At 48.1% G+C, this 22,410-nt stretch overlaps 1 protein-coding gene across 8 annotated transcripts in view; it reads right to left on the reverse strand.

The window, feature by feature from the left end:
* Window positions 1–245: 245 nt before the first annotated feature.
* PPARG (peroxisome proliferator activated receptor gamma) overlaps window positions 246–22,410 on the reverse strand; it is a 139,465-nt gene continuing 117,300 nt past the window's right edge. For 7 of the 8 annotated variants that reach the window (XM_051851046.2, XM_070049768.1, XM_070049769.1 and 4 more), the window contains 2 exons: window positions 17,000–17,450; window positions 246–865 (listed from right to left, as the gene is read on the reverse strand). In XM_051851046.2, the coding sequence (XP_051707006.1) occupies window positions 618–865; window positions 17,000–17,450 (699 nt within the window). In that variant the 3' untranslated portion in view covers window positions 246–617. 8 annotated transcript variants of the gene reach the window in all.

Consider the following 22,410-nt stretch of genomic DNA (forward strand, 5'->3'; position numbering starts at 1 on the left):
GACGGAGCCATTCTCCCACAGGCATGGAGAGGCGACTGTGTGCACCAGGCTGCTCGCGGTGACAGTCGTGGTTAGGTCAACCTAGGGGTAGCACCAGGCTGCTCGCGGTGACAGTCGTGGTTAGGTCAACCTAGGGGCAAGCTGCCAGGCTGAGCATCACACGCTGCGAGTGCTTTTCGGTTCTCAAGTCCCCCTTCCTGAGTTAAAATTGTGAAAGCAGATGTAGAGTTCAGGAAAGTTGTAAATTCAGTAAAAAATTAATTTACTGAGGGTTAAAGTTTATCAACAGCTCCATTCACGTGGAAGAAGATGACTACAGAATGAAGAACGGAAATAAAAGATGTGGGTGGGGGGGAGTCCAAGGGGCTGGGGTGGGGCAACACATCACACTCGGTCTTCAAATACTACCAGCAAATTACATAACATGGTAATTTTTAATATTAAAAGTAAATTGTAAATGTATATCTATAAACAATATGCATAAAATAGATCATATTCTAAAACCTTTTCTTTTTAAATGCTTTTTCACAGTAAAATTTTGTAGGTGTCAGAATTTCCCTCAAAATAATAGTGCAATTGGAAGAAGGACACGGCGTCGGTGGCTCAGGAGGGCCGGGCTAGTACAGGTCCTTGTAGATCTCCTGCAGGAGGGGGTGCAGGCTCATGTCCGTCTCCGTCTTCTTTATCACTTGCAGGAGCTGCACGTGCTCCGTGACGATCTGCCTGAGGTCCGTCATCTTCTGCAGCAGCTTGGCGAACAGCTGCGAGGCCTCGGGGTGGTTCAGCTTGAGCTGCAGCTCCAGGGCCTGCAGCAGGTTGTCCTGGATGTCCTCGATGGGCTTCACATTCAGCAGGCCTGGGCGGTCTGGGGGAGCAGAAACGGAAAACACAGCAGCAGGGTCAGTCAGGACACCCTCTGGGCCCACCTCGGAGCCTGCGCAGCCCCCGGGGGCAGCCCCCGGGGACAGGTGCGGGGAGGCAGGCCGACGCTGGGCGGGATCGAAACCCAGACCGCTGGCCGTCCCGGGCTCCGTCTCTGCGGCTGGTGGCGGCAACACGGCCTCAAAGTCACCCCGCGCCCAGGCTGAGCCTCCCGCTTCCACCACCTGCTCCTTCCTGCCCCCCGCCAAGCTTCAGACCCACTTCCAAACAGAGCGCCTCGTCCTCCTCCTGGTCAATACAGCACAGGGCCGTCTCAGCGTGACAGCACGGTTCTCAAACACCGTTAGAGTCTGCGGGGACAGACCCCCAGCATTTTCACAGAGCTTTCTCGGGAGAGGTGCGACTGCATCTTCTTCTGCCTCCCATTTCAATTTGCAGAAAGCAGCTTACATTAATTTCGCACCTTTGGTAATGTTTTTCTTCCTGCGCATCTAGTTAGATTTATCCTTAAATATGTTATAGCTCCTATCGTGAACGGTCTCTTCATTTTCATTCTTTTTCTAATATATTCTTGCTGACGTCTAGAAACCTTATTGATTTTACTATATTGAATTTATTCTAATTTTCTGAACTTTTGTCAGTGCAAGTAATTTTTAATCATGGATTCCTTTTTGATTAGACAGTCACACCTATAAACACTGGTAGATTTATTTGTTTTTTATTTTCCAGTGTTTGCACGTTGCGTTTCCTTTTTTATACTGTTGGCTAAGACCTCTGATGTGGTATTAAATAGCAGCAATAATCAGGGGCATTCTTGTTTTATTTCTGACTTCGAAGAAAATGTTTCTAAGGGTTTCCCATCAAGTATGATGTTTGCTATAGATTATGCTGGGTATGTTTTACTCCGGGCTTTCCAAGAATTTTCAAGTTTTTAATTTGTTTAGTCAGGAATGTTGTTGAATTTTATCAAATGCTTTAAAATTTTTCTATCTACAGATATATGCTATCTAAAGAGATATGGTTTTATCTTAGTCTGGTGCAGTGTTACGTTAGATTTCCTTATATTCTTGCACTCAATTGCTAATATTTTATTTAGAGCTTTCATATTTGCAGGTGATATTGCCCAGAGTGTTATTTTTTGTGCCATTCTCTGCCTGTTTTGGAAATAAATGTTAACTCGCCTTGCACACTGGGGTGAGACCTCCTTCTGTTTCTGCGCGGATTTCCTGGAATCCATTTGCAGAACCACCTGAGCCTGTGATAAAGCTTCAGCTGCCTTTGCTTTTCCTTCCACAGCTTTTTATCTATTCAGGTTTCCTACTTACAAAGTAAAAAATTTAGTATTTTATATTGGAAGAAAGCGGTACATGACTTCCTCTTAGAATTGGAGCTCTCTGATTGCTTTCACTATGCTCCCTTAATTTAATGCTCTTTATCTGTGTATTCGCTCATTAAAATATATTTTTTTTGGACAGGCAGAGTGGACAGTGAGAGAGACAGAGAGAAAGGTCTTCCTTTGCTGTTGGTTCACCCCCCAATGGCCGCTGCAGCCGGCGCACCCCGCTGATCTGATGACAGGAGCCAGGTGCTTCTCCTGGTCTCCCATGGGGTGCAGGGCCCAAGCACTTGGGCCATCCTCCACTGCCTTCCCGGGCCACAGCAGAGAGCTGGCCTGGAAGAGGGGCAACCGGGACAGAATCCAGCACCCCGACCGGGACTAGAACCCGGTGTGTCAGCGCTGCAAGGCGGAGGATTAGCCTAGTGAGCCGTGGTGCCGGCCTCATTAAAATATTTGATTTGTCAAAGGTTTATCTATTTTTTTTTTCTTGAAGAAAACAGCTTTTGGTTTTATCAACTGCTTTTGAAAATTATATTTTAGTTTCAGTTGATCAAATTCCTTCTTTAAAACCTTTAAGTTCATTCTTTTCTCTTTTTCTAGTTCCTGGAGTTCACGGCTTAGTCCATTCTGTGTTGGTACTAATCGCTTCCTGATTGGTGTGTGTGAGCTCTAATTTTCCTCTAAGGGGCTGCGACCCACAGGGCTCTCGTGGGTCTTTGCTAAACAGCCTGTCTTACACTTACCTAAAATTAAGTTCTTGAATCTCCAAGTAGAAAGTGTGGGTTTTGGTTCTTGTTTTTCAAGTTTCATTTCTATTGCACAGCGTTAGAATTCAAGGTTTGCTCCTGAAGGCTCACCAGCAGGCAGGGGTCATGAGCAACCTTTGGGACACTGGTGTTTCGTGCTGGTTTCAAGCTTAGCTCCCCCCCCCCCCCCCCCAGGCAGAGTGGACAGTGAGAGAGAGAGACAGAGAAAGGTCTTCCTTTGCCATTGGTTCACCCCCCAAATGGCTGCTACGGCCGGCCGATCCGAAGCCAAGAGCTAGGTGCTTCTCCTGGTCTCTCATGGGGTGCAGGGCCCAAGGACCTGGGCCATCCTCCACTGCACTCCCGGGCCACAGCAGAGAGCTGGCCTGGAAGAGGGGCAACCGGGACAGAATCCGGCACCCCAACTGGGACTAGAACCCAGTGTGCCGGCGCCGCAGGTGGAGGATTAGCCTAGTGAGCCAAGGTGCTGGCCAGAGCTTAGCTCTTGACGGCCGTTCACTCCACAACCGCTTGGCTGTCCTTGCTACATGCCCTCTTCCAGCTTTCGGAGGCCGCTCCTGCTCTTGCTATAGCCTCAGTTTCTCTAACTATCCCTTTGCTCCAGCCATACCAAGCTCCTCCGACATCCTGGGCTCTGTCAGGACGGTGTGCCTAATCAGGTCCTGTTCCTTCTGCCCGAAACCCGCCCTTCTCACTGTTGCCTTAGAGATGCCAACCCCTTCTTCAGAAAGCAGCCTCTGCTGGGTTTCTGGCCTGGACCCTTCCTCGGCACGAGCCCCCCACGTCCTCTGTTCTTCTACTGTCCTTGCCGTGTGCTCCCACAGCACCCTGTAAATGACTCAAGCACGACCGTACCCGACTGCATTTACTGAAAGGCTATTATTCTCCAAAGACCGCCAAGGGCCGTGCACACAACATGCCAGTTAATCCTCATGATAACTCCGTGAGGTGGTACTTTCTGAAGGGGGAATGAAGACTTCAGGGAAAGGAGTTAAATCGTGCCGAGATCTGCCACCTGCTAGTCTCGGGAGAGCTGAGGTTTGCGTGGAGTGCGTCTGATTCCAAAGGCTCTCCTCTTAACTTTTCTTCACTTGGATTCTAAGCACTGACTTGCTTTATCTTCCCCTGTAGGCCGCCCTGATGTCTGTGAACCGTTCGTTAGCAGAAACACAAGAGGCACTCGGGTGGCTGAGTCAATGAGTGAAAAGGTCGTTCAGGCCCTGGATCGGAAAGTACAGTTCTCCCCGGTTGGTGAATGGAGCCCAAAGGCAGAACCACCACGCCATGAAGCAGTCTCACGTACACCGACTTTTCCTGCCTCTAATAAACTCGAGTAACCTGCATCTGTTCAGGTGAGGCTCAGGAAACCAAGGCTACAATGCAGGGTGACCTCAGTGTGAGCTTTTCAGAACCCTGAACATTCTGCTAAACTAACTTTCTTCTTCTTCTTCTTCTTTTTTTATTACAGAAGGAAACTTGTCTTTGGTTTTCTCGAACTTCTCTAATATATCCCATGGGTTGGAATAAGTATAATATTTTAAGATTTTCAGCATTTTATTTTGGAGCCATCAGCAAAAAATCTTATTCTGAGAACGAAACAAGTGATTTAGTCCTGGACAAGAGAATCATGCCCCTGGAAGAGCTGTGCCGTTCTCACAGCTGCTATATAATAATGAAAACCACTGACGCCTCAAGGAACACTGGATGCTGGACTGGGGCCTTGTTTAATGACTGCTGATCCTCCCCCTCCACAAACGTTCAAGCTGTCAAGGGCCGGGGGCCACGTGAATGCGTGTGCATCTGACGGGCAGCCATCTGGGCAGACTGCGCCTGCTGCGCCGCGGCCACACGGCCTTGTGTGGAAGTCTCTGGTCCCTGGGCCTTGTCTCCGGTCTTTCTCCTTTGGAGTAGCGTCAGTAGGTCAAAACTTCTGCAGGAGAGATGACGTTAGCCTGGTAGGTCTCATTTATCAAACAACCAAACCCTAAAAAGCAACCGACGGGCTTGCTGGAGACACTTGGCTGGGTGGGTGTAATGGAACCGGCCCCTCCAGCAGGGCGAGGATCTGGTTTGGATTTGCAAACCCCTCTCTGGCAAGGTCCTCTTTATGATGTGATGGATGATGTTTGGCTGAAGGGCCGAAATTCTGCGGCCACAGATTAAGTGTATTCCCTCCAAGGACAAGTCCAGTCACTTATGGATCAGTCCCCGCTGTGCCCCTAATGGAGCCTTCCTCAAGGCAAATGGTTTAGGGAGGAAGGGCCGTGGAGTGGAAAAAGTCCCATTTTCTGTTTTTAGGTCCTTCACTCTCGAACTGATTGAGCTCACTGTGCTCAGATTTCTCTGTGCACTAAAAATGGATCTACGACTGAATAAGTTTTAAGATGTCATCTCATTTGTTATTCCCTCCAGTACATAATTCAGCTGGGGGAAACTAAGAAATCTAATTAGAAAGCATATTAACCGGCTTATACCTTAAGCTTAGAACATACGGCTTCTTTTAAAAAGAAACAAAAGCAAACGCTCCCTTTGGTCTTCAGCAAGCCTAGGGTAGGGGTCTGCCAGTGCTGCTCCCCACCCTCTGTGTTCCCAGCTACCAGACTTCCCTCTGCACCCCTCTCCTCTTTCCACCTTCCCCGCCATGCACACTCCAGTCCTTACTGAGCTGAGCTTGGTGCCAGAGGTGAGCCACAGGATTCTGTCTGCTATGTCCCTGTTCTCTTCCCACTCCTCTCTCCTCACCGCCAACCCAGTGCCCACCAAGATGTTGCTCCTGGAAGGCTGGTCTGGGGTCCTCTCCCTGCAAGTCACCGAGGGTGAGAGTTGAGTCCAGATTAGGATCAGGGTCAAGGGCTCCCTCTTTGCTGGCCCTTTAGGGAAGTCCTGTTGACTCACACAGTCCAGGGGTTAGCACTTGAGGAGGCTGGAGTCAATTACTCGGTCCTGACTCCCCAGGCTGCAAAGAATTGGGAAAGAGACCTTTCCGGTCTCCATTCGCACAGTCCTGGAACTGATTAGAGGCGCTGTTGATTATGGGCAAATCTACAAAGTGCCCCTCTTATCCAGATCTGGTTCAGTTAAGCGGAGAGCTCTCTGGCCCTCCTGGGATCTGCCCACCTGGGCTGGGTGTCTCCTCTGCACAGATTTTCTCTGGATTAGTGGAGACTCCTGAACAAAGGGGAGAACACCCAACATGGGGCGTTCTGCCTAGTCGGGCTTTCCCCTTCTCCACGGCCTCATCTGAATCAGCCGTAGACCGACCCACAGACAACGAAAGGTGTGGGGTGAAGACTGAAGGAGACCAGGCCTCTCAGGGAAGTCAGCACTTGCAATGTAACTTCCTTTTCCGCTTCCTAGCGCATTTCCCGTATCACGCCGTCTCCACATGTGTTCCGAGGAGCGGTGACCTGATGGGAGTCGTGTCTGTCTTCCTCTTAGTTTCTTTGTGCCTTTGGACAAATCATCTTATCTCTCTGGGTTCTGGCTTATTTTTTAAGACAACAATGACATTTCCTTCAAAGGCCACAGTAAAAATGAACGTGAGAAGACATAAGTACTCTGTGTTGGTTCGAATAAAGGTAAGATTTCTACAGGGTCAGGGTCAGGGTCAGGGTCAGGACTGGGATGGGGTGGGATGGCACACAGACAGTTGGGAAGTAGAAGGTCTTGGGTGTTCTTAGTAAGAGCGGAAGCTCAGGAACACGGTAAGAGGGTTGGGCAAATCTTCACAAACTTGCTGCGCCCCTGAAGAAATGACGCTAGGGCTTCCTGGAGTATTTTTCTGATCTCACCATCAGTCAGGGAGAAGTGAATTCATCACAAACCAGGTACGGTGTGGCCTACACCCATCCCCACCATCCTGCCTTTAGGAAAAAATAACTGAACAAAGTTTCCCATGTGTTTGTCTCCATACAGAAATCTGAACAGGAGCCTGACGGGGGGCAGGGATTCTCAGTTTTGGCTGCACACGGACGTCATCTGGGGAGACTACACACAGGCTAACGCCCAGGTCCCACACCTGCACACTCTGATTTGCTTGGCCTGAGGCGTGACCTTCAAGGTTTCTGGAAGCTCCCTGGTGACTGTACGTACAGCAGGGGTTGGCACGACTGCTGTCGGCAAGCAGTTGGAACCCCAGCTTCACAACTTGCTAGGCAGCCTGGCCAGGCTCCCCAAGCCCTCCTCTGGCTTTCCCATTTAAAAGATGGAGCGTACCTCACAGCGTCGGTCAGAGCTTCACGTGACTTCATACTTGGGGCGGTGTCTAGCACGTAGTAAATCAGCGAGTACTATTTTTATCAGCGTTGCTTCAACCTGGGCTTTGTTCTTCCCACCTTTCTTCACTCATCTACGTCATTTCCCTGGGCCTTTTCTGTGTCTTTCCCATTCTTTCCTCCTGAACTGCTCCCTTCGTCCCAGTCCCTTCCCCCACCTCCTCCTCCTTCCAGATGTTGTCCCCCACCGGGGACAGCACCTTGCTGGGGATTTATTAGGAACGCAAGCAGGGCCAGGCGAAATTAATCAGAGGCCTGAGAGGTGCGGGTTTCAGGAGCAGTGAAGTTTACTGTTGCTATCAGGGAAAGGAGACAACATAAGGTAGAGATCTTGCAACTGGTTAGCAGATGAAGATCATCTGTGGCCACTAAATCCTACTGTGAACGCACGTGGCGCTGGTGCAGGCCTAACTCTGAAGTGGGCCAATGTTCTAACACTTCCTGGGTAAGCAACAGTTTCACATTAATAAACGCTTTCTCTGTGTCTGATAACATTAATATATATGACTTCGTAGGGGCAATATGAAACCAAAACCAGCCACTGTTTCTTTTATCTGCCCATTAAACAGCAATTACACATCAACTCCCCTCATCAAACACTCAACACCCACCTCCAAGAAGCCAGCTCCCACACTAGGAAACGGAACACAGACGCAGCTGGTGGCAAGGCGGGTAGCACTCTGCTGTGTTCAGAGCTCTCTGGCTCAGGGGTACCTCCAGGGAAAGGCAGATCTCTGCCCTGCCCTTGGGGAAGCCTGTGTCCTTGCTCCAGTCATTCAGGGTCATGCAATTTAAGTCCAGCGTTGCAGTTTGCTGCCTGCAGTTCTCCCCTAAGCCCAGTAGCGCTGACACACTGGGGCTCTGGTCTTGACTGGAAAGGGGTTGGAGGAGTGGGAGACAGAGGGGGAAGAGTGGGGTGCAGGCATGAGGAGAAAGACCTCTTCCGAGGCTTATGCTCCGAACCCGTCTGCTGGCCCTACCCTGCCTTTCCCGGGTGGGCCGAAGAACAGAGACGGGGAAAGCAAAGACAAGAGGGCCCGAGAACTCTGTCTGATCCCTTGACCCCCGGAAAATGGCAAAAGCAAGCCAAGGAAAGATAGTGAGCACATTCAAAAGTTGCCAGTATTAACTCCGTGTGGCCCGGCCCCAGCCACCACTGTGCCCCTCTCCGGTCTCCTCAGGAAGTTCTGAGAAGCTGTGATGGCCACACCTGGGGGTCTTCAAAAGGCTCGTGGGAAATGCGCAGTATGAAAACATACACAAATTTCAAATTTTCTGCATTGAAGTCAACTTTTCTTTAATGTCATCTTTCCAAAAGCGTTTTGAAGTATCCTCCCTGGATAGGTATTGACCTCTAAAAGTTTAAGGTTCCCCGAAGTTCACTGGGGCCCTGGGGCTGGGCACCCCTGTGGCAGTGGGGTCAGCCGGAGCCCTCCCCTCACTTTTCAGGCTCCTCCTCCTTCCCAGGATCTCTTTCCCTTTGGGTTTCCTTCTCAGTTCACAACTAATCCCCTTACAGTGATAGCTGATAAACAGATTAGCTGATACCTCCCTAGGGGTATTTATATTGTAATAAGGGATTTTAAGAATGACTATTGGTGGAATTTCAAGCAATTTGACTGGATGATTGAGTGGAGCTGCTTCAAATTATATCACACAAAGGGAAGAGGGAAATTAGCATTGACTGTGTGCTTAGCGTGCCCAGGCACCATGCCAGAGGCTTCACATAATATTATTTCAATTGCTCAGGGAACTGATAAGGAAATAAAGGTTCAGGGAGGTAAATAATTGCCTGTGATCACACGTACAGGAGGTGGTGGAGTGGGGGTTTTCGAACTCGCATCCATCGGATTCCCAAGCCCTGCCCGGCCTGTCCTGCCTTCCTGATCTGCGTGCGTGCGTGCGTGTGCGTGTGCGTGTGCGTGTGCGTGTGTGAGATGTGCCTCGGAAGCAGGTTTCTCCAGGACTGAGCGCTGGCTCAACCCTGGCTGTGGCCTCTCTCAGAGCAGTGACTGGCACCAGTCCTCGGTTTCATTCTTCCTCATTCGCAGATGATCAGTCTGAACGTCTTGGTGACTTGTGCCAGTCTGGAAGGCTGCCTGGGGTCACCCAGAGTTTAAACACACATTTTGAGAGCCCAAAATGATAAAGCGCTCCAGAAGGCAGCCCACTGGCTGGCTGGCCGAGCCTTTTCCAAGGCTGCCCGGGTGGGGACGGGCATGACTCAGCAGTTCGCCTGTCTCCCACAGCGGCCTCTGAGGTCACGCGCCGCCGTCTGCTCGCTCGCTGACATGCTGCGGCCTCGGGGTGCGCTGAGGCGGAAGTCGCGTTCCTAAGCCGGCACAGACGCACAGACGAGGATGGTTCTCTGCCTCCAGAGGACAAAAGCCCTCCTGTGCACGTCTTCAAGTCTACCCGATGATTCTGGGGTAGCTCATCCCCACCTCCAGCTTTCTGGTTTTTAGTGTTGGGCACCAGTTGAGAATTCGTAAATACACCTCACCCCTCTCACACCAAGTCCACAGGGTTGTGAAAGGAGGAAATGAATGAGCATTTCTAGATCGTTCAGTCATTCTGCCAACTGGCTGGGGCGCCTGCAGAGAGGTGGCTGTAGGTGGGGGAGAGATCCACACACTAGACACACAGCAGAGGTGCCCTTGAGTACTTTCCCAATTAATGAACGAGGGCTGTTGCTCAACAAGCCAGGGTGAACAGCACGAGCCACGTTAATAACTGGCCGGACGTCCCGCCCGAGAGAGACCAGGTGTCCTTTATGCTTCCATGAGAAGACTCAGAAAACCACCACATGGCACCAGCCTCGGGCTCATCTCACCTACAAAGCTCCAAGGGTGAGGCAGTCAAATATTCACAGAGGGGAGAACCAGGTTCCCTGTTGCTCACAGTGGCTGTATACCTGTCTCTCCTCACTTAATGAGCAAGGACGACGCTAACAGGCCAAGCCCTGTGGGCCGCCTCTCTGCAGAACCTGAGGCTCCCCAGCTGGGCTTCCTCGGGGGAGAGCAGCGGTCTCTCTGGGTCCACAGAGGGCTGCTACGGTGGCCACTGGGACTTGCAGAAGCGGGCAGATGGAGAGATGACACTGGGCAGTTTAGAGCTGGGCTTCTGTTCGTGATTTCAAAGGGCAGCTGAGGGGGAGGGGAGGAGAGAAGGAGCACTCTTGAGCCCAGGGCCACGCGGGCCCTCCCTGTGGCACCCCTGGGTGCCCTGCTCAGAGAGCTGAGTATGGACTCCTGGGTTTGCTTCTGAAGGGCAAGAAGAAGTGAAGGTGCCGGAGGGCATTTTCATAGTTTCACATTTCTCTCATAAATTTTTCTGCAACTACTTATCTGTATTAGAACCTGGTGTGAGATGGTATCTGATTAAGCAGAAATGTATTTACTTAGTTATTTAAAGTTTACCATTCATTTTTGTGGGAGCTCTGCAAACAGCGCCATTATTTCCAGGGCCCCTGCTATCTTTAGATTTAAGGACCAGAGTGCTAGCCTTCAGCCTTATCGCTGCCCAGGGCCTCACGCCTTCCCCAGGCAGTTTTCAGAACCAAGGGAGTAATTTTGTTCAATTAAATGGTGTCTGAAGAAGGTTTCAGGGTACTAATAACCGAATTACATCCAGGAAAGTTTTAATTATAATTACTGGAGGCAGTCTGGAAACAGTTTTTGATAAGTACAAAAGAATTCTTACACCAGCGTTATTAATTGAGATGCTTCCATATCTCAAAAGACAGTAGGAAGCAGACTCTACGCTGAAGTGCCCAAGTGTTAGAGCTGACAGGCCTTAGTCTGCACTGTGGCTTAGCCCATTAGCAACTCTGTGACCTTGAGCAAGTTGCCTAATCCCCCTGAACTTGCATTTACTCCACCCATAAAATGAAATGATAATAGACTGGGGAGAGGTGGGAAAGATTGAACAAAAAATTATAAATGTTTGTATCCTGGCACACAGTGGAGTGTTCAATAAATGGTAACAGTTATTATCAGGTTCTTATTAATTCAACACTTATTGAGTAACTTATTCTGGGACAGATGCTGTGCTTTGATTCTATTTTTTTTTTAAAGATTTATTTATTTGAAAGTCAGTTACACAGAGAGAAGGAGAGGCAGAGAGAGAGAGGTCTTCCATCTGCTAGTTCACTCCCCAGTTGGCTGCAATGGCCAGAGCTGTGCCAATCAGAAGCCACGAGCCAGAAGCCAGGAGATTCTTCCAGGTTTCCCACATGGGTGCAGGAACCCAAGCAGTTGGGCCATCTTCCACTGCTTTCCCAGGCCACAGCAGAGAGCTGGATCAGAAGTAGGGCAGCCGGGATTTGAACCGGTGGCCATATGGGATGCCAGCACTGCAGGTGGAGGCCTTACGAGCTACACCACAGGGCCGGCCCCTTGATTTTATTTTAATAGCAACAAATTCAAAAAAATCCACCCATCCATCCATCTGGTCATGACTCTTCCTTGATTTGCAGACGGGCAGCTCTGAGAACAATTCCCCTGTTCTCCCCTTCCACTCAAGAGCAGAACCCCCGCGCACTCCCAGCACAGCTGCTTCCCGGGAAGGACAAGGAAGGGGCTGCGCTCTCCGTGCTTTGCAGAAGCAGCCAGACTCCAGAGAGTGAGTGAGCAGCTGGAGGGCCTGCCACCTGTGGCCGCCAGGCGCTGTCTGCAGCGTCTCCATCTTACAGACGGCGTGGCACATCGTCTTGAACATGGACTGTAAAATCTGGTGAACTTCCTCCCCTGCATCTTGGAAGTTTAGGAAGAACTGCAATGAATCCTAAAATGTTTTGAATTAACAAGAAGAGCTTTTCCTGTTGCAGAGTCCCAGCTGGAACCCTCCTGGGCTTTTCTTTACCAAATAGCACACGCTTGAGGGGGCAAAACGTCCAGCAGCGCGTCCTGGGGCTTGTCAGCTTTAGGCTTGGCTTCGGTCGCTGCGTAGGTTTTGAGAGTTTGCTCGCGAGGCTGGCAGGAGGCTGCGGCGCCAGCTGCAAACAGGCCCTCGCTGGAGGCAGTTTTATTACTCCTGACGCCATCCCCTCTGTTAGGAAGACCAGAAGGTGCGAAGGAAGCTGTTTGTCACCATGGTCACCAGGGAAGCGCTCCTGGCACCCAGACCCTTCCCTGAGGCAGCAGGGGGATGCGAGCGCAGGTTGCAGCCAACCATACAAGAGTGACCTGTCCACAGTCCACTCAGCAGCTGGCAGACGGGGCAGGGCAGTTGGGAGACCAGTTTGAGTCCTGGTTCCACTGCTCATTCCTGCTGGATCTGAGACACACTGTGGACGTCTACGACCCTCACTTTTTATTTCGTGAAATGAAGATAAAAACACAGGAGCAGTGGCCGGCGCTGTGGCGCAGCGGGTAAAGCAGCCGCCTGCAGTGCCAGCACCCCATGTGGGTGCTGGCTTGTGTCCCAGCTGCTCCACTTCTGATCCAGCTTTCTGCTATGGCCAGGGAAAGCAGTAGAAGATGCGCCACGTCCTTGGGCCCCTGCACCCACGTGGGAGACCTGGAAGAAGCTCCTGGCTCTTGGCTTCAGATCAGCACAGCTCTGGCCATTGTGGCCATTTGGGGAGTGAACCATCGGATGGAGGACCTCTCTCTCTCTCTCTCTCTCTCTCTCTCTCCGCCTTTCCTTCTCTGTGTTAACTTGGACTTTAAAATAAATAAATAAATAAATCTTAAAAAAAAAAAAAGACTGGGCAGGGCGAGATATTTGTTTACTGGATTAAAGCCTCTTGCTTACACGCATATTTTTCCTTTCAGGAAAATCCAAGAAAGGAAAAAAAAACAACCTAAATGAGAAATTAAGTCTTATTCCAACCACGTGAGGTCCTGATGTCACCACGCACTGGTGACCGAGAAGCTGATCTTACTGGAATCACCTTTGGACTGGGAACTGCGAGCAGCCCGCTGCCTGACCTACACCCAGCAGGCCTCTCGAGCAGGGAAGAGACTCAAATTCCTGTGTGCTGGGCACACGCGGGGCCCACTGCATCCACAGCGCTTCACCTGCACACAGACGTCATCTGCAAAACCAAACTCTGACCAGGGGAGGACTGGCTTTTGTGATATGGGAAGTAGTCAACGGCAGTCCTTTTTCTGTTTTTTGGAAGAAGTCAAAAATTACTCACAGGGCTTTCTTTTCATCATAGACACAGACAGTAATATTTGAACAATCCATGGCAGGCAGCTACCTTCAGATTTCTTTCAGTTAGCGGATCAGTGAGCTCTGGAGGGTGGGCATTTAACCTAGCTGTTGAGATGGCTGCATCTCCTATTGGAATACCTGGGTTTCACACTTGGCCCTGGCTCCTGATTCCAGCTTCCTGCTAATGCTGGCATGGCAGGTGGCCATGATGCCTCAAATAGTTGGGTTCCTGCCTCCAATCTGGGAGACTTAAATTAAGTTCCTGCCTCCTGGCTTTGACCCTGGCTTAGCCCCGGGCTGTTGCATGCATTTGAGGAGTGAGCCGTGGATGGGGGCTCTCTGTCTCTGTCTTGCAAGCAAATAAATAAAATGAGATCTCGATATTATTAAGATAGTATTATAAAGATTATAAAGAGTATTATAAAGATAGCGTGCATAGGGCTAAAAGGAACTTGTTTATAATCCACTTTTACATGGTACCATTTTACATTTTCATATTTGAAAGCTGAAGCAGGCAATATTAATCAAATCAAATCAAATCAAACTAACTGCCGAGCTAGTTCTTGACCAACTAAGGAATTTTTTTTTTTTTTTTTTTTTTTTTTTTTTTTGACAGGCTGAGTGGACAGTGAGAGAGAAAGACAGAGAGAAAGGTCTTCCTTTGCCGTTGGTTCACCCTCCAATGGCCGCTGCGGCCGGCGCACCGCGCTGATCCAAAGGCAGGAGCCAGGTGCTTCTCCTGGTCTCCCATGGGGTGCAGGGCCCAAGCACCTGGGCCATCCTCCACTGCACTCCCGGGTCACAGCAGAGAGCTGGCCTAGAAGGGAGGCAACTGGGACAGAATCCGGCGCCCCGACCGGGACTAGAACCCGGTGTGCCGGCGCTGCAAGGTGGCGGATTAGCCTAGTGAGCCGAGGCGCCAGCCCAACTAAGGAATTTTTGAAAGGACTAATGAGTCACCAATTTTCAAACAATCTAGCTTGTCAGAAATGAAGTCAGGAACAGTAATGCTATTCTTTTCTACGATGTTGCTGAGGTTCACAGAGCCCAGAGTTATAACGACTGTGTCTTCTCTAGACCTTCCCCACGTAGAAAATAAGCATCTTGGAACGGCTGATTTCAGGGCTGCTCTTGGCTTCTGTGCTGGGAATAGAAACTGCCACAAACCTTATGCAGCTGGGCGATGAGATGACAAAGGGCGTAAGCCGGAGCATCGGGGCCCACATGGCAGGAGTCCACCTGGGCTGGACTCCTGACTCTGGCTCCTGACTGCAGCTTCCTGCTACTGTGCACCCCGGAGAGCAGCTGTGGTGGCACCAGTGGCTGGGTTCCTGCCACCCTCAGGAGAGACCAGACTGAGTTCCTGCCTGGGATTCAGCCTGGCTGCTGGGGCCTTTGGGGGATGAACCAGCAGGTGGGAGCACTCTCTCTTGTTCGGTCTCTTTCTCTCTGTATGTCTGTTTCCCTCTCTGTCTCTCAAATAAGTAAATAATTTTTAAAATAGGATAAAGATTGAGAAAGTAATGTTCATAGCCAGCAACCTTTGGTAACTTAGAAAGAGAAAATGATCTGAAGTGTGAATAGAAATTTACACATAAGAAGGTTCACTACAGCAAAATTTAGAACAAATTTTCAACAGCATTCTGTATTCTTCCCTGTAGTTTTTATTCTAAGTAACCCTAACATGTATAGGGAGATAATTTAGTCTGTAGTGGTCCCTTTGTAGGCTGGAATATTTTACAGTCATTAAGAATGGTATTTTAGAAAACATTATGTGTCTATATTTACACAACTGTACACAGGTAATATATAGAAACATTTTTAGAGGAGAACTAGGACTTTGTTCCATTTTATTCAGAGGACAGAGACCTTTGCTTTTTTGTATTCTCTGAATCAAATTTGATATTTATCTCTCAATGAACTTCAACTGAACCTCAACTCCCAATGAATTAATCAAAGATCCCAAAGGGTCAAGAGTTAATTTGCTTATGAAGTGATTCACTCAAGACATTAAAACATGATGGAAGGGATATTTTTGCCTTATTAATCATAATGTCAAAATGTCCCTTCACTTAGTAAGTCATGACTTGAAACTGGACTTGAGGCTTCAGATTTAATGTCTGTCAAACGGTTGCCTATCTGTACCCTAGACATTCAAAGGGTGGTATTGTGCACAGTGTTTAGTTAAGCACAGAGAACCAGGCAGATCATAAGCCTGGCTCCACATCTGGCTCACTGTGCAACCCTGGGCAAGGGAGTGAACATTTCAGTGCTTTGGTTTCCTGCCTGGGTTGTTTCGGGGATAAGCGAATGTGTGTGAAGCGCTCCGAACACGGCCTGCCCTACAGCAAGAACTCCATCAGCACATGCGGTTATTACTGCGAGTACAGTATGTCCCTGATTTCAGAAGCATCCAGTTCTCAACTGGACAACAAAGGACTACAGAGAGGATTATCCCTTTATGATACATAGCACAGTGACACACACTGACATCTATAAGACCACAGAGAACATGGCAGAGTACGCAGGAAAACCTTAGCTGGACCTGCTTGTTTAAAAACAGTTTTTAAGTAGAGAGATGAAAGTAAAATTTCTTCTATTCAACTTGAAAACATGGGAGGCTAATGAAAATAACACTTAGTTTGAAGGCTGGCTTCGAGGACTGGCTGATTAGATCATGTATTGGCAAGGCCAAGACTATACCACCATGGCTAAATAACTCAACTTTTCTCTGCTCTGTGTTTTTTGGTCCAGATTGTATTCTTAACCTCAGCCAACTACGTAACAAAGGTACTTTGAGGGAAGCCTGCGGAGGAATCCACATGAGCATACAGGACCATAGACAGACATACTGGTGAATTCCTTGATTCCTGGTATCAGGAAAGTGACTCAAAGTAACATAACTGGGGCAGGAGCATAATTGGGTTAAAAATATAGCGAGACCGGTGTTCATGCTTATGACGCCAGTGTCCCACATCAGAGTGCTTGTTCAAGTTCCCGCTGCTCCGCTTCGCATTCTCTACTGCTAATATCCCTGGGAAACAGCAGGAGATGCCCAGGGGTGTGGCCTCTCCCACCCACATGGAGTTTCTGGTTCCCGGCTTCGGCCTGGCCTACACCTGGCTGTTGCAACCATGTGGGGAGTGAACCAGCAGAGGTCTTCCATCCTCCCCTCTCTATCGCTCTGCCTATCACATAAATAAATAAATAAACCTTAAAAAGCAAATAAACCTTTATCAATACCTGTCTATGCCAAGTGAGCACCATCATTAGGTAAAGTCACACATGTCATTACTCAAATGAACTGAAGATCGCACTGGCCTTCTGGGAGGGAAGGTAAGAAAAAAGAAGAAAGAAAAAGGAGAAGTGGGCATTCGTCTTCTATGATTGGGTCTGACCAGAAAAAATACCGTGAGGGATAAAAAGACAGCCCAAGTTCTCCTAAAAGAACTAGCTCTTTTTATATGAGAAATGCTGTTAAGAACAGGGTAAAAAGGAACATGGACTATCACAGGAAATACAGCACTTCTAGTCGTCCCACACTCTTTCACGGAAAATTAAAAGATGGATCTTACCTCCACTGAGAATGATGACGGCTATGAATATTGCCAAGTCACTGTCATCTAACTCCAGTGCATTGAACTTCACAGCAAATTCAAACTTGGGCTCCATAAAGTCACCAAAGGGCTTTCGCAGACTCTTTAGGAACTCCCTCGTCATGAAGCCTTGTCCCTCCGATATGAGGACCCCGTCTTTATTCATCAAGGAGGCCAGCATGGTGTAGATGATCTCATGGACGCCGTACTTGAGCAGAGTCACCTGGTCGTTCAAGTCAAGGCTCACAAAGCCAGGGATGTTTTTGGCATACTCTGTGATCTCCTGCACGGCCTCCACGGAGCGGAACTGGCAGCCCTGAAAGATGCGGATGGCGACTTCTTTGCTCTGCTCCTGCAGGGGGGTGATGTGTTTGAACTTGATTTTATCTTCTCCCATCATTAAGGAATTCATGTCATAGATCACAAACGGCTGCAAATAAAAAAGGGGAAAGGTGGCTGAGTCAGACATCCTTAACTCCCAGCGAGTGCCATCCCAGTTCAGAAAGTGGCTCTAGACACTTCTGCTTAGCTCGGCAAAATCTTTGAAGCTGAAGACCGTTAGCCATGAGGAAGGACGCTTACTGTCTTACTAGTCATCGTGATCACGTCCTAGGCCCGAGGACATTCCACCGATTTTGATCTTCTTATCCTTTAATTAATACTGCAACTTTTACCTATGACTGGCGAAAAGTTCCAATTTCTTCTTTGTTGATTCTTAAAATGACACAAAACCTATTGTTTATCTTGGCTTTTGGTTTTAACCTCCTTTCAATAAAAAATCATTTCAGTGACTCAGGGTTGAAAATACCCTCTTGAACATAAAGTAATCTTGCAGTTTTAGATTAAATCTACTTGGATCACAAACGAAACACAGTGTGCATAAAAAGTATACTTAGCTACAAAAAAATCAGTCTGAAGGCAGATTAGAAATATTTTGCCAAGAAAATGTCTACTTCTTTTTTGTTAATACTCTGGAAGCCATCTGTTTTGGAAAGAACAGATGTAGAGGGCCTGTGGGTAAATGCCGCAAAAGTGGCAAAATAAAAAGGATTTTGAACTTCTTATTAAAAATATCTGCCCTTACACATCAAATAATAAATAAAATATGTGCATCCATCTCTCAAGCTTGCAATAAGCTGTCTTTAAAAGCAAGTTGTGTTGGTCATGAAATGCTCTTTCATTTACTCGTGTAGAACTAACCCAAGGTATGTGGTCACTGGGAAATTCTCAAGGCAAGTCTCAGAAGGGACACTATTTTATCGACACTGGAAACTGAACCGCACAAGGAGTTAACCCCAGTCCTATTCCAATAATGGCACGCCTGAAAGTACAAGCAAGAGTGGAGGGCATCTGGCTTCTGGTTTCGGTCCTGTGGTTAACTATGTGACTTAGGGAACGTCATTTATCTTTCCTAGGCCTCAAATGTCTCAGTCGAGGGTACGAGATAAAATTGGTGGTTTTCATCTCTTCTCATTTCTCAGAAGCAGTGTGTGCTGGGGGGGGGGGCTGCTGGTGGTGTATGTGTGCAAACGTTCACGCATACACACTGTACACAAAGTCTCAGATACACTGACAGTCAACTTTCTTTTGAGCACAGATACTGAGTATTCTCTTGAGAATGGCAGGAGGGAAGGGGTGCATGTGTGTCCACAGTGGCCAGTTTCAAGACCCACTGGTCAGGGGGTCTATTCATCTTGATAGGAGTCTCTAATTTTTTTTTTTCTGTTATCAAACTGTTAAGTCCGTTCTACATTGGAGGAAATAATACTCACATTAGGGACTCTTGGGTGTTGAGTGGATTTCTGAACTTGTACATGGTATCAACGCCATTTACTGGTGTTATTCAAAGAATTATTACTTTTGGTACCAAAAAAATTCATTTGAACTACACTTTGGCAAACCCCAAAAGATGTGAGGATCCAAGAGCAGGTCTCCTGGTGGCTCTAGCTGGTTTTTCAAATTGTATTTACTGTGTTTCTTAGTCACGTCAATTAAAACTTTATTTCCTGGCATGTCAGATTCTGATCATGAGAAGAATTTGAATGGATCATGAAGCTTTTACATGAACCTAGAGAAAATGATGAAATATGGGCTTTCGGCACTGCTGTGCAAATATCATGGTATGGACACCTGAAAGGTTCAACTGCACAGGTCCAAGTGCAAATAATATGAACACAAAATCATCGCCTCTTCATGTCTGGAAAGACGGTACTCAGAACTGCCCACGTCAACGTTTCGATCAGCTTCTGCGCCACCACTTGGCTTCCTGGCACAGAATGTACACATAAAATTCCTTCGCCTCCATGTAAGCAATTTATCTGGCACTTTGCCCCGATAAATCACCCTGTGACTCTTCCCCTTGACTTCCCCTGTCCCCTCATGCAGAGCCCCAGGTTCCTGTTTGTGAAACTCTGTGACAGTTGAACACAGGGCACAGAACCCTGCTAATTTTCTCTCCCAATTTAACAACAATGTGACTCTAAGCCCTTGGCAATCAAGGTTGGTCAGGATTTCCTGGCAGTAAACACTCAAGGACAGAGCAAGGAATCAGCACCCCCACCATCATGCCACACCATTCCAGTTTTTTTTAAATACCTTCAGTATTCTAAGAAAGTAGTGAATTGGCACGGAATTGTAGGTATTGACATAACAAATGCACATCAGGTGGAGTTTTCTGCTTTGTTTTGCTTTCCTTAGTCATGTTTAATTATGCGGCTTTCATTGCATTTTTAAAGCCTACATAAATTCTTTCAGCCTCCGTGTGGATGTGTCACATAGCAGCAGTCATCCCCAGGCACGATCGTCGCCACCCATACACCATTCTTAGAAGGCACACAGCTCACTGGCACATTACTTTCACACTTCATACAGAACCTCATTATCCTCATACCTAGTGGAAGGTGGCTGGTGGCCTGCCTGCCTTATGGAGAGCTGAATCATGCTCTTAAAACATCAATATTGTATTGGGGGTGGGTGTTTGGTGCAGCGGCTAAGGCGCCTGGGCGGTCACATCCCACATTGGAACCACTGGATTCGAGCGACAGCTCCACTCTCGGTTCTGGCTTCCTGCAGGTGCAGACCCAGGGAGGCAGCAGGTGATGGCTCAAGTAATTGGGTCCCAGCCACTCACACGGGAGATACAGTCTGAGTACTCAGCTCCTGGACATCCGAGGACTGAGCCAGCAGATGGGGTAGCTGCCATTCTCTCTCTCTCTCTCTCTCTCTCTGCCTTTCAAACAAAATAAATTTTTAAAAAGAGGAAGCTTTAAGATATTATTGCAGCATCTTATATTTCTGGTGCAGCAATGCATAAAATACACACTGCACTTGCATGGTCATGTTTCTGTATGTTTTACAAAGCAAAGTGGAGCCCATATACTTTGAATTGGCTTATACGAGATCATCTAATGACCTGCCATCTTGGGAGGAGCCACATGACCTTCAAATCTTGTCTTGATGATTTTACACTACCAGTTTGGGGCTCAGAGTGTGTTTATCTTCAGAAACTACGTCAAATGGCTGGATAAAGCTTAATTACAGTTTGGACATGATCAAGGGTGGATCCAGGTTTTTCTGGGTCTGAAATGCACATAACTGCTGAGGCTTTTTCTAGAAAAAATCTTACAAGTGGTGGGAACAGAATCGCTTGGGCTCTCCCCAGAGCATCAGAAGGACTCTATAGGAAGGTCCCCACGACCTCCTGGTCAGTCTATCTCTGGCCATGATAGGAGGGATTATACCTGAACACACCAAGTTTATAGCTGCTTTTTGAATAAATGAAATAGGAAGCCAAAGGGAGATAAAAGAGAAAAATCAACTAACAGAGCACAGGTTACTCTGGGGCTTGCTCTCACGAGGCAGATTGAAACGGGTGTGGGATACCACTCTTCCCTTTTTCAAACAATCACTGGGTAACCTAGTCCGAGTTAAAACTGACTTGGAGAAAATGTGCTCCTCATCTCGTGGGGCTCTCCAAGGATTCCCAGTTTTCCTGAGAAGGAGCAAGGGGTTCCTGGGGCCCACCTCCTTCACTCAGCTCTCTTCTCCCTTTTTACGCTTCATCACGTTAAGATGCATATGGCTCTCCAGGATGAGCTGTAACGGGTGAATGTTAATGCAAACCACGAGGGATTGGTTTCCTCAACCTCTCTTGGGTTTCTGCCCCCCCTTGTTCCTATTTTCCTTCTGTAGAGAACCTCAGGATTTACAGAACTAAAGAAGGCTTCAGAAATAGGGGCCAGTGTTGTGGCACAGTGGGTTAAGCCACGGCTGGCACCCCCTCCCAGAGTGCTGTTTCAAGCCCTGGCTGCTCCACTTCCAATCCAGCTCCCTGCTAACGTGCCTGGGAAGGCAGCAGAAGATGGCCAACTATGTGGGAGAGTGGATAGAGTCCCAGGCTCTCGGCTTTGGCCTGGCCAGCGACAGCTGTTGCAACCATTTGGGGGAGTAAACCAGTGTGGATGGAAGATCTGTTTCTCTGTCTTTCCCTCCTTGCCACTCTTCAAATAAAATAAATGTTAAAAAAAGAAAGAAAGAAAAAGATAAAGGATCTGCACCATCATTGTCTAAGTATGAAGCCAAGATACCTTCTCAAGTCAAATCGCTGTTGACAGCATATCCTGAACCAGAACCAGCACTCCCTCTTGACTGCTGGGAGAGTTCTTTCACCTCTCCCATTGCTCTCTCTGTGACTTCCCCATTCCCTTCTACTTTTTCATTAAAATGTCTATTCTGGGATGAACTGGGGCTTCTAAACTGAGGCTTTTCTAAGCTGCGCTCTTGAGGCACTGTCTTTGGAACAATTGTTTCCTAGAGTTGCTAGTCGAGTGGTGCGCCGGACAGAAGTTTGAAAGCCTGTCAAATGTAATTCTGTTTTCCTGTGTGGCTTAGGGATTTAAGACAAACAAATGAAAACTTCATAAGAAGAATTATCCACATTCTAATGAGCTAGCACATAACCACAGCCTCTAAAAAAATCATCCGCTGCCAGCCAAAAGGTTACACAGTGGGCAGACAGAGGTACTGGCCAAGTAAGTCCAACCATTGGGGAAGAAAGTCCAAGGGCTTGTCTTACTACCTAAGTAGAATGTCTTTTTTTTTTTTTTTTAAACTTATTCTCTGAAATAACACTATTGGCTGAGGTCTGTTGGATCTTTAGCTACTCCTGACAGTGCTGACAACAGGAGAATACACTAATACCGCTGCACGCATTACTGACCCAGGAGCTCCCCAGGAGCTGTGGAAACAAGTCAGCGCTACTCTCCCGCCCCGCTCCTTCTAGGTGCCCGAGTCTCTGCTCTGAGAGCTCACCTGGAGGGCTTTCTTCCTAGAGAAGCAGATTTCAGCTCAGCCAGGTTCTTCCAGAGATCATGGGAAAAGAGAGCGCACTG

This window comes from Oryctolagus cuniculus, chromosome 10 (genome assembly GCF_964237555.1).
Source record: "Oryctolagus cuniculus chromosome 10, mOryCun1.1, whole genome shotgun sequence".
In the NCBI taxonomy this organism is placed as follows: Eukaryota; Metazoa; Chordata; class Mammalia; order Lagomorpha; family Leporidae; genus Oryctolagus; species Oryctolagus cuniculus.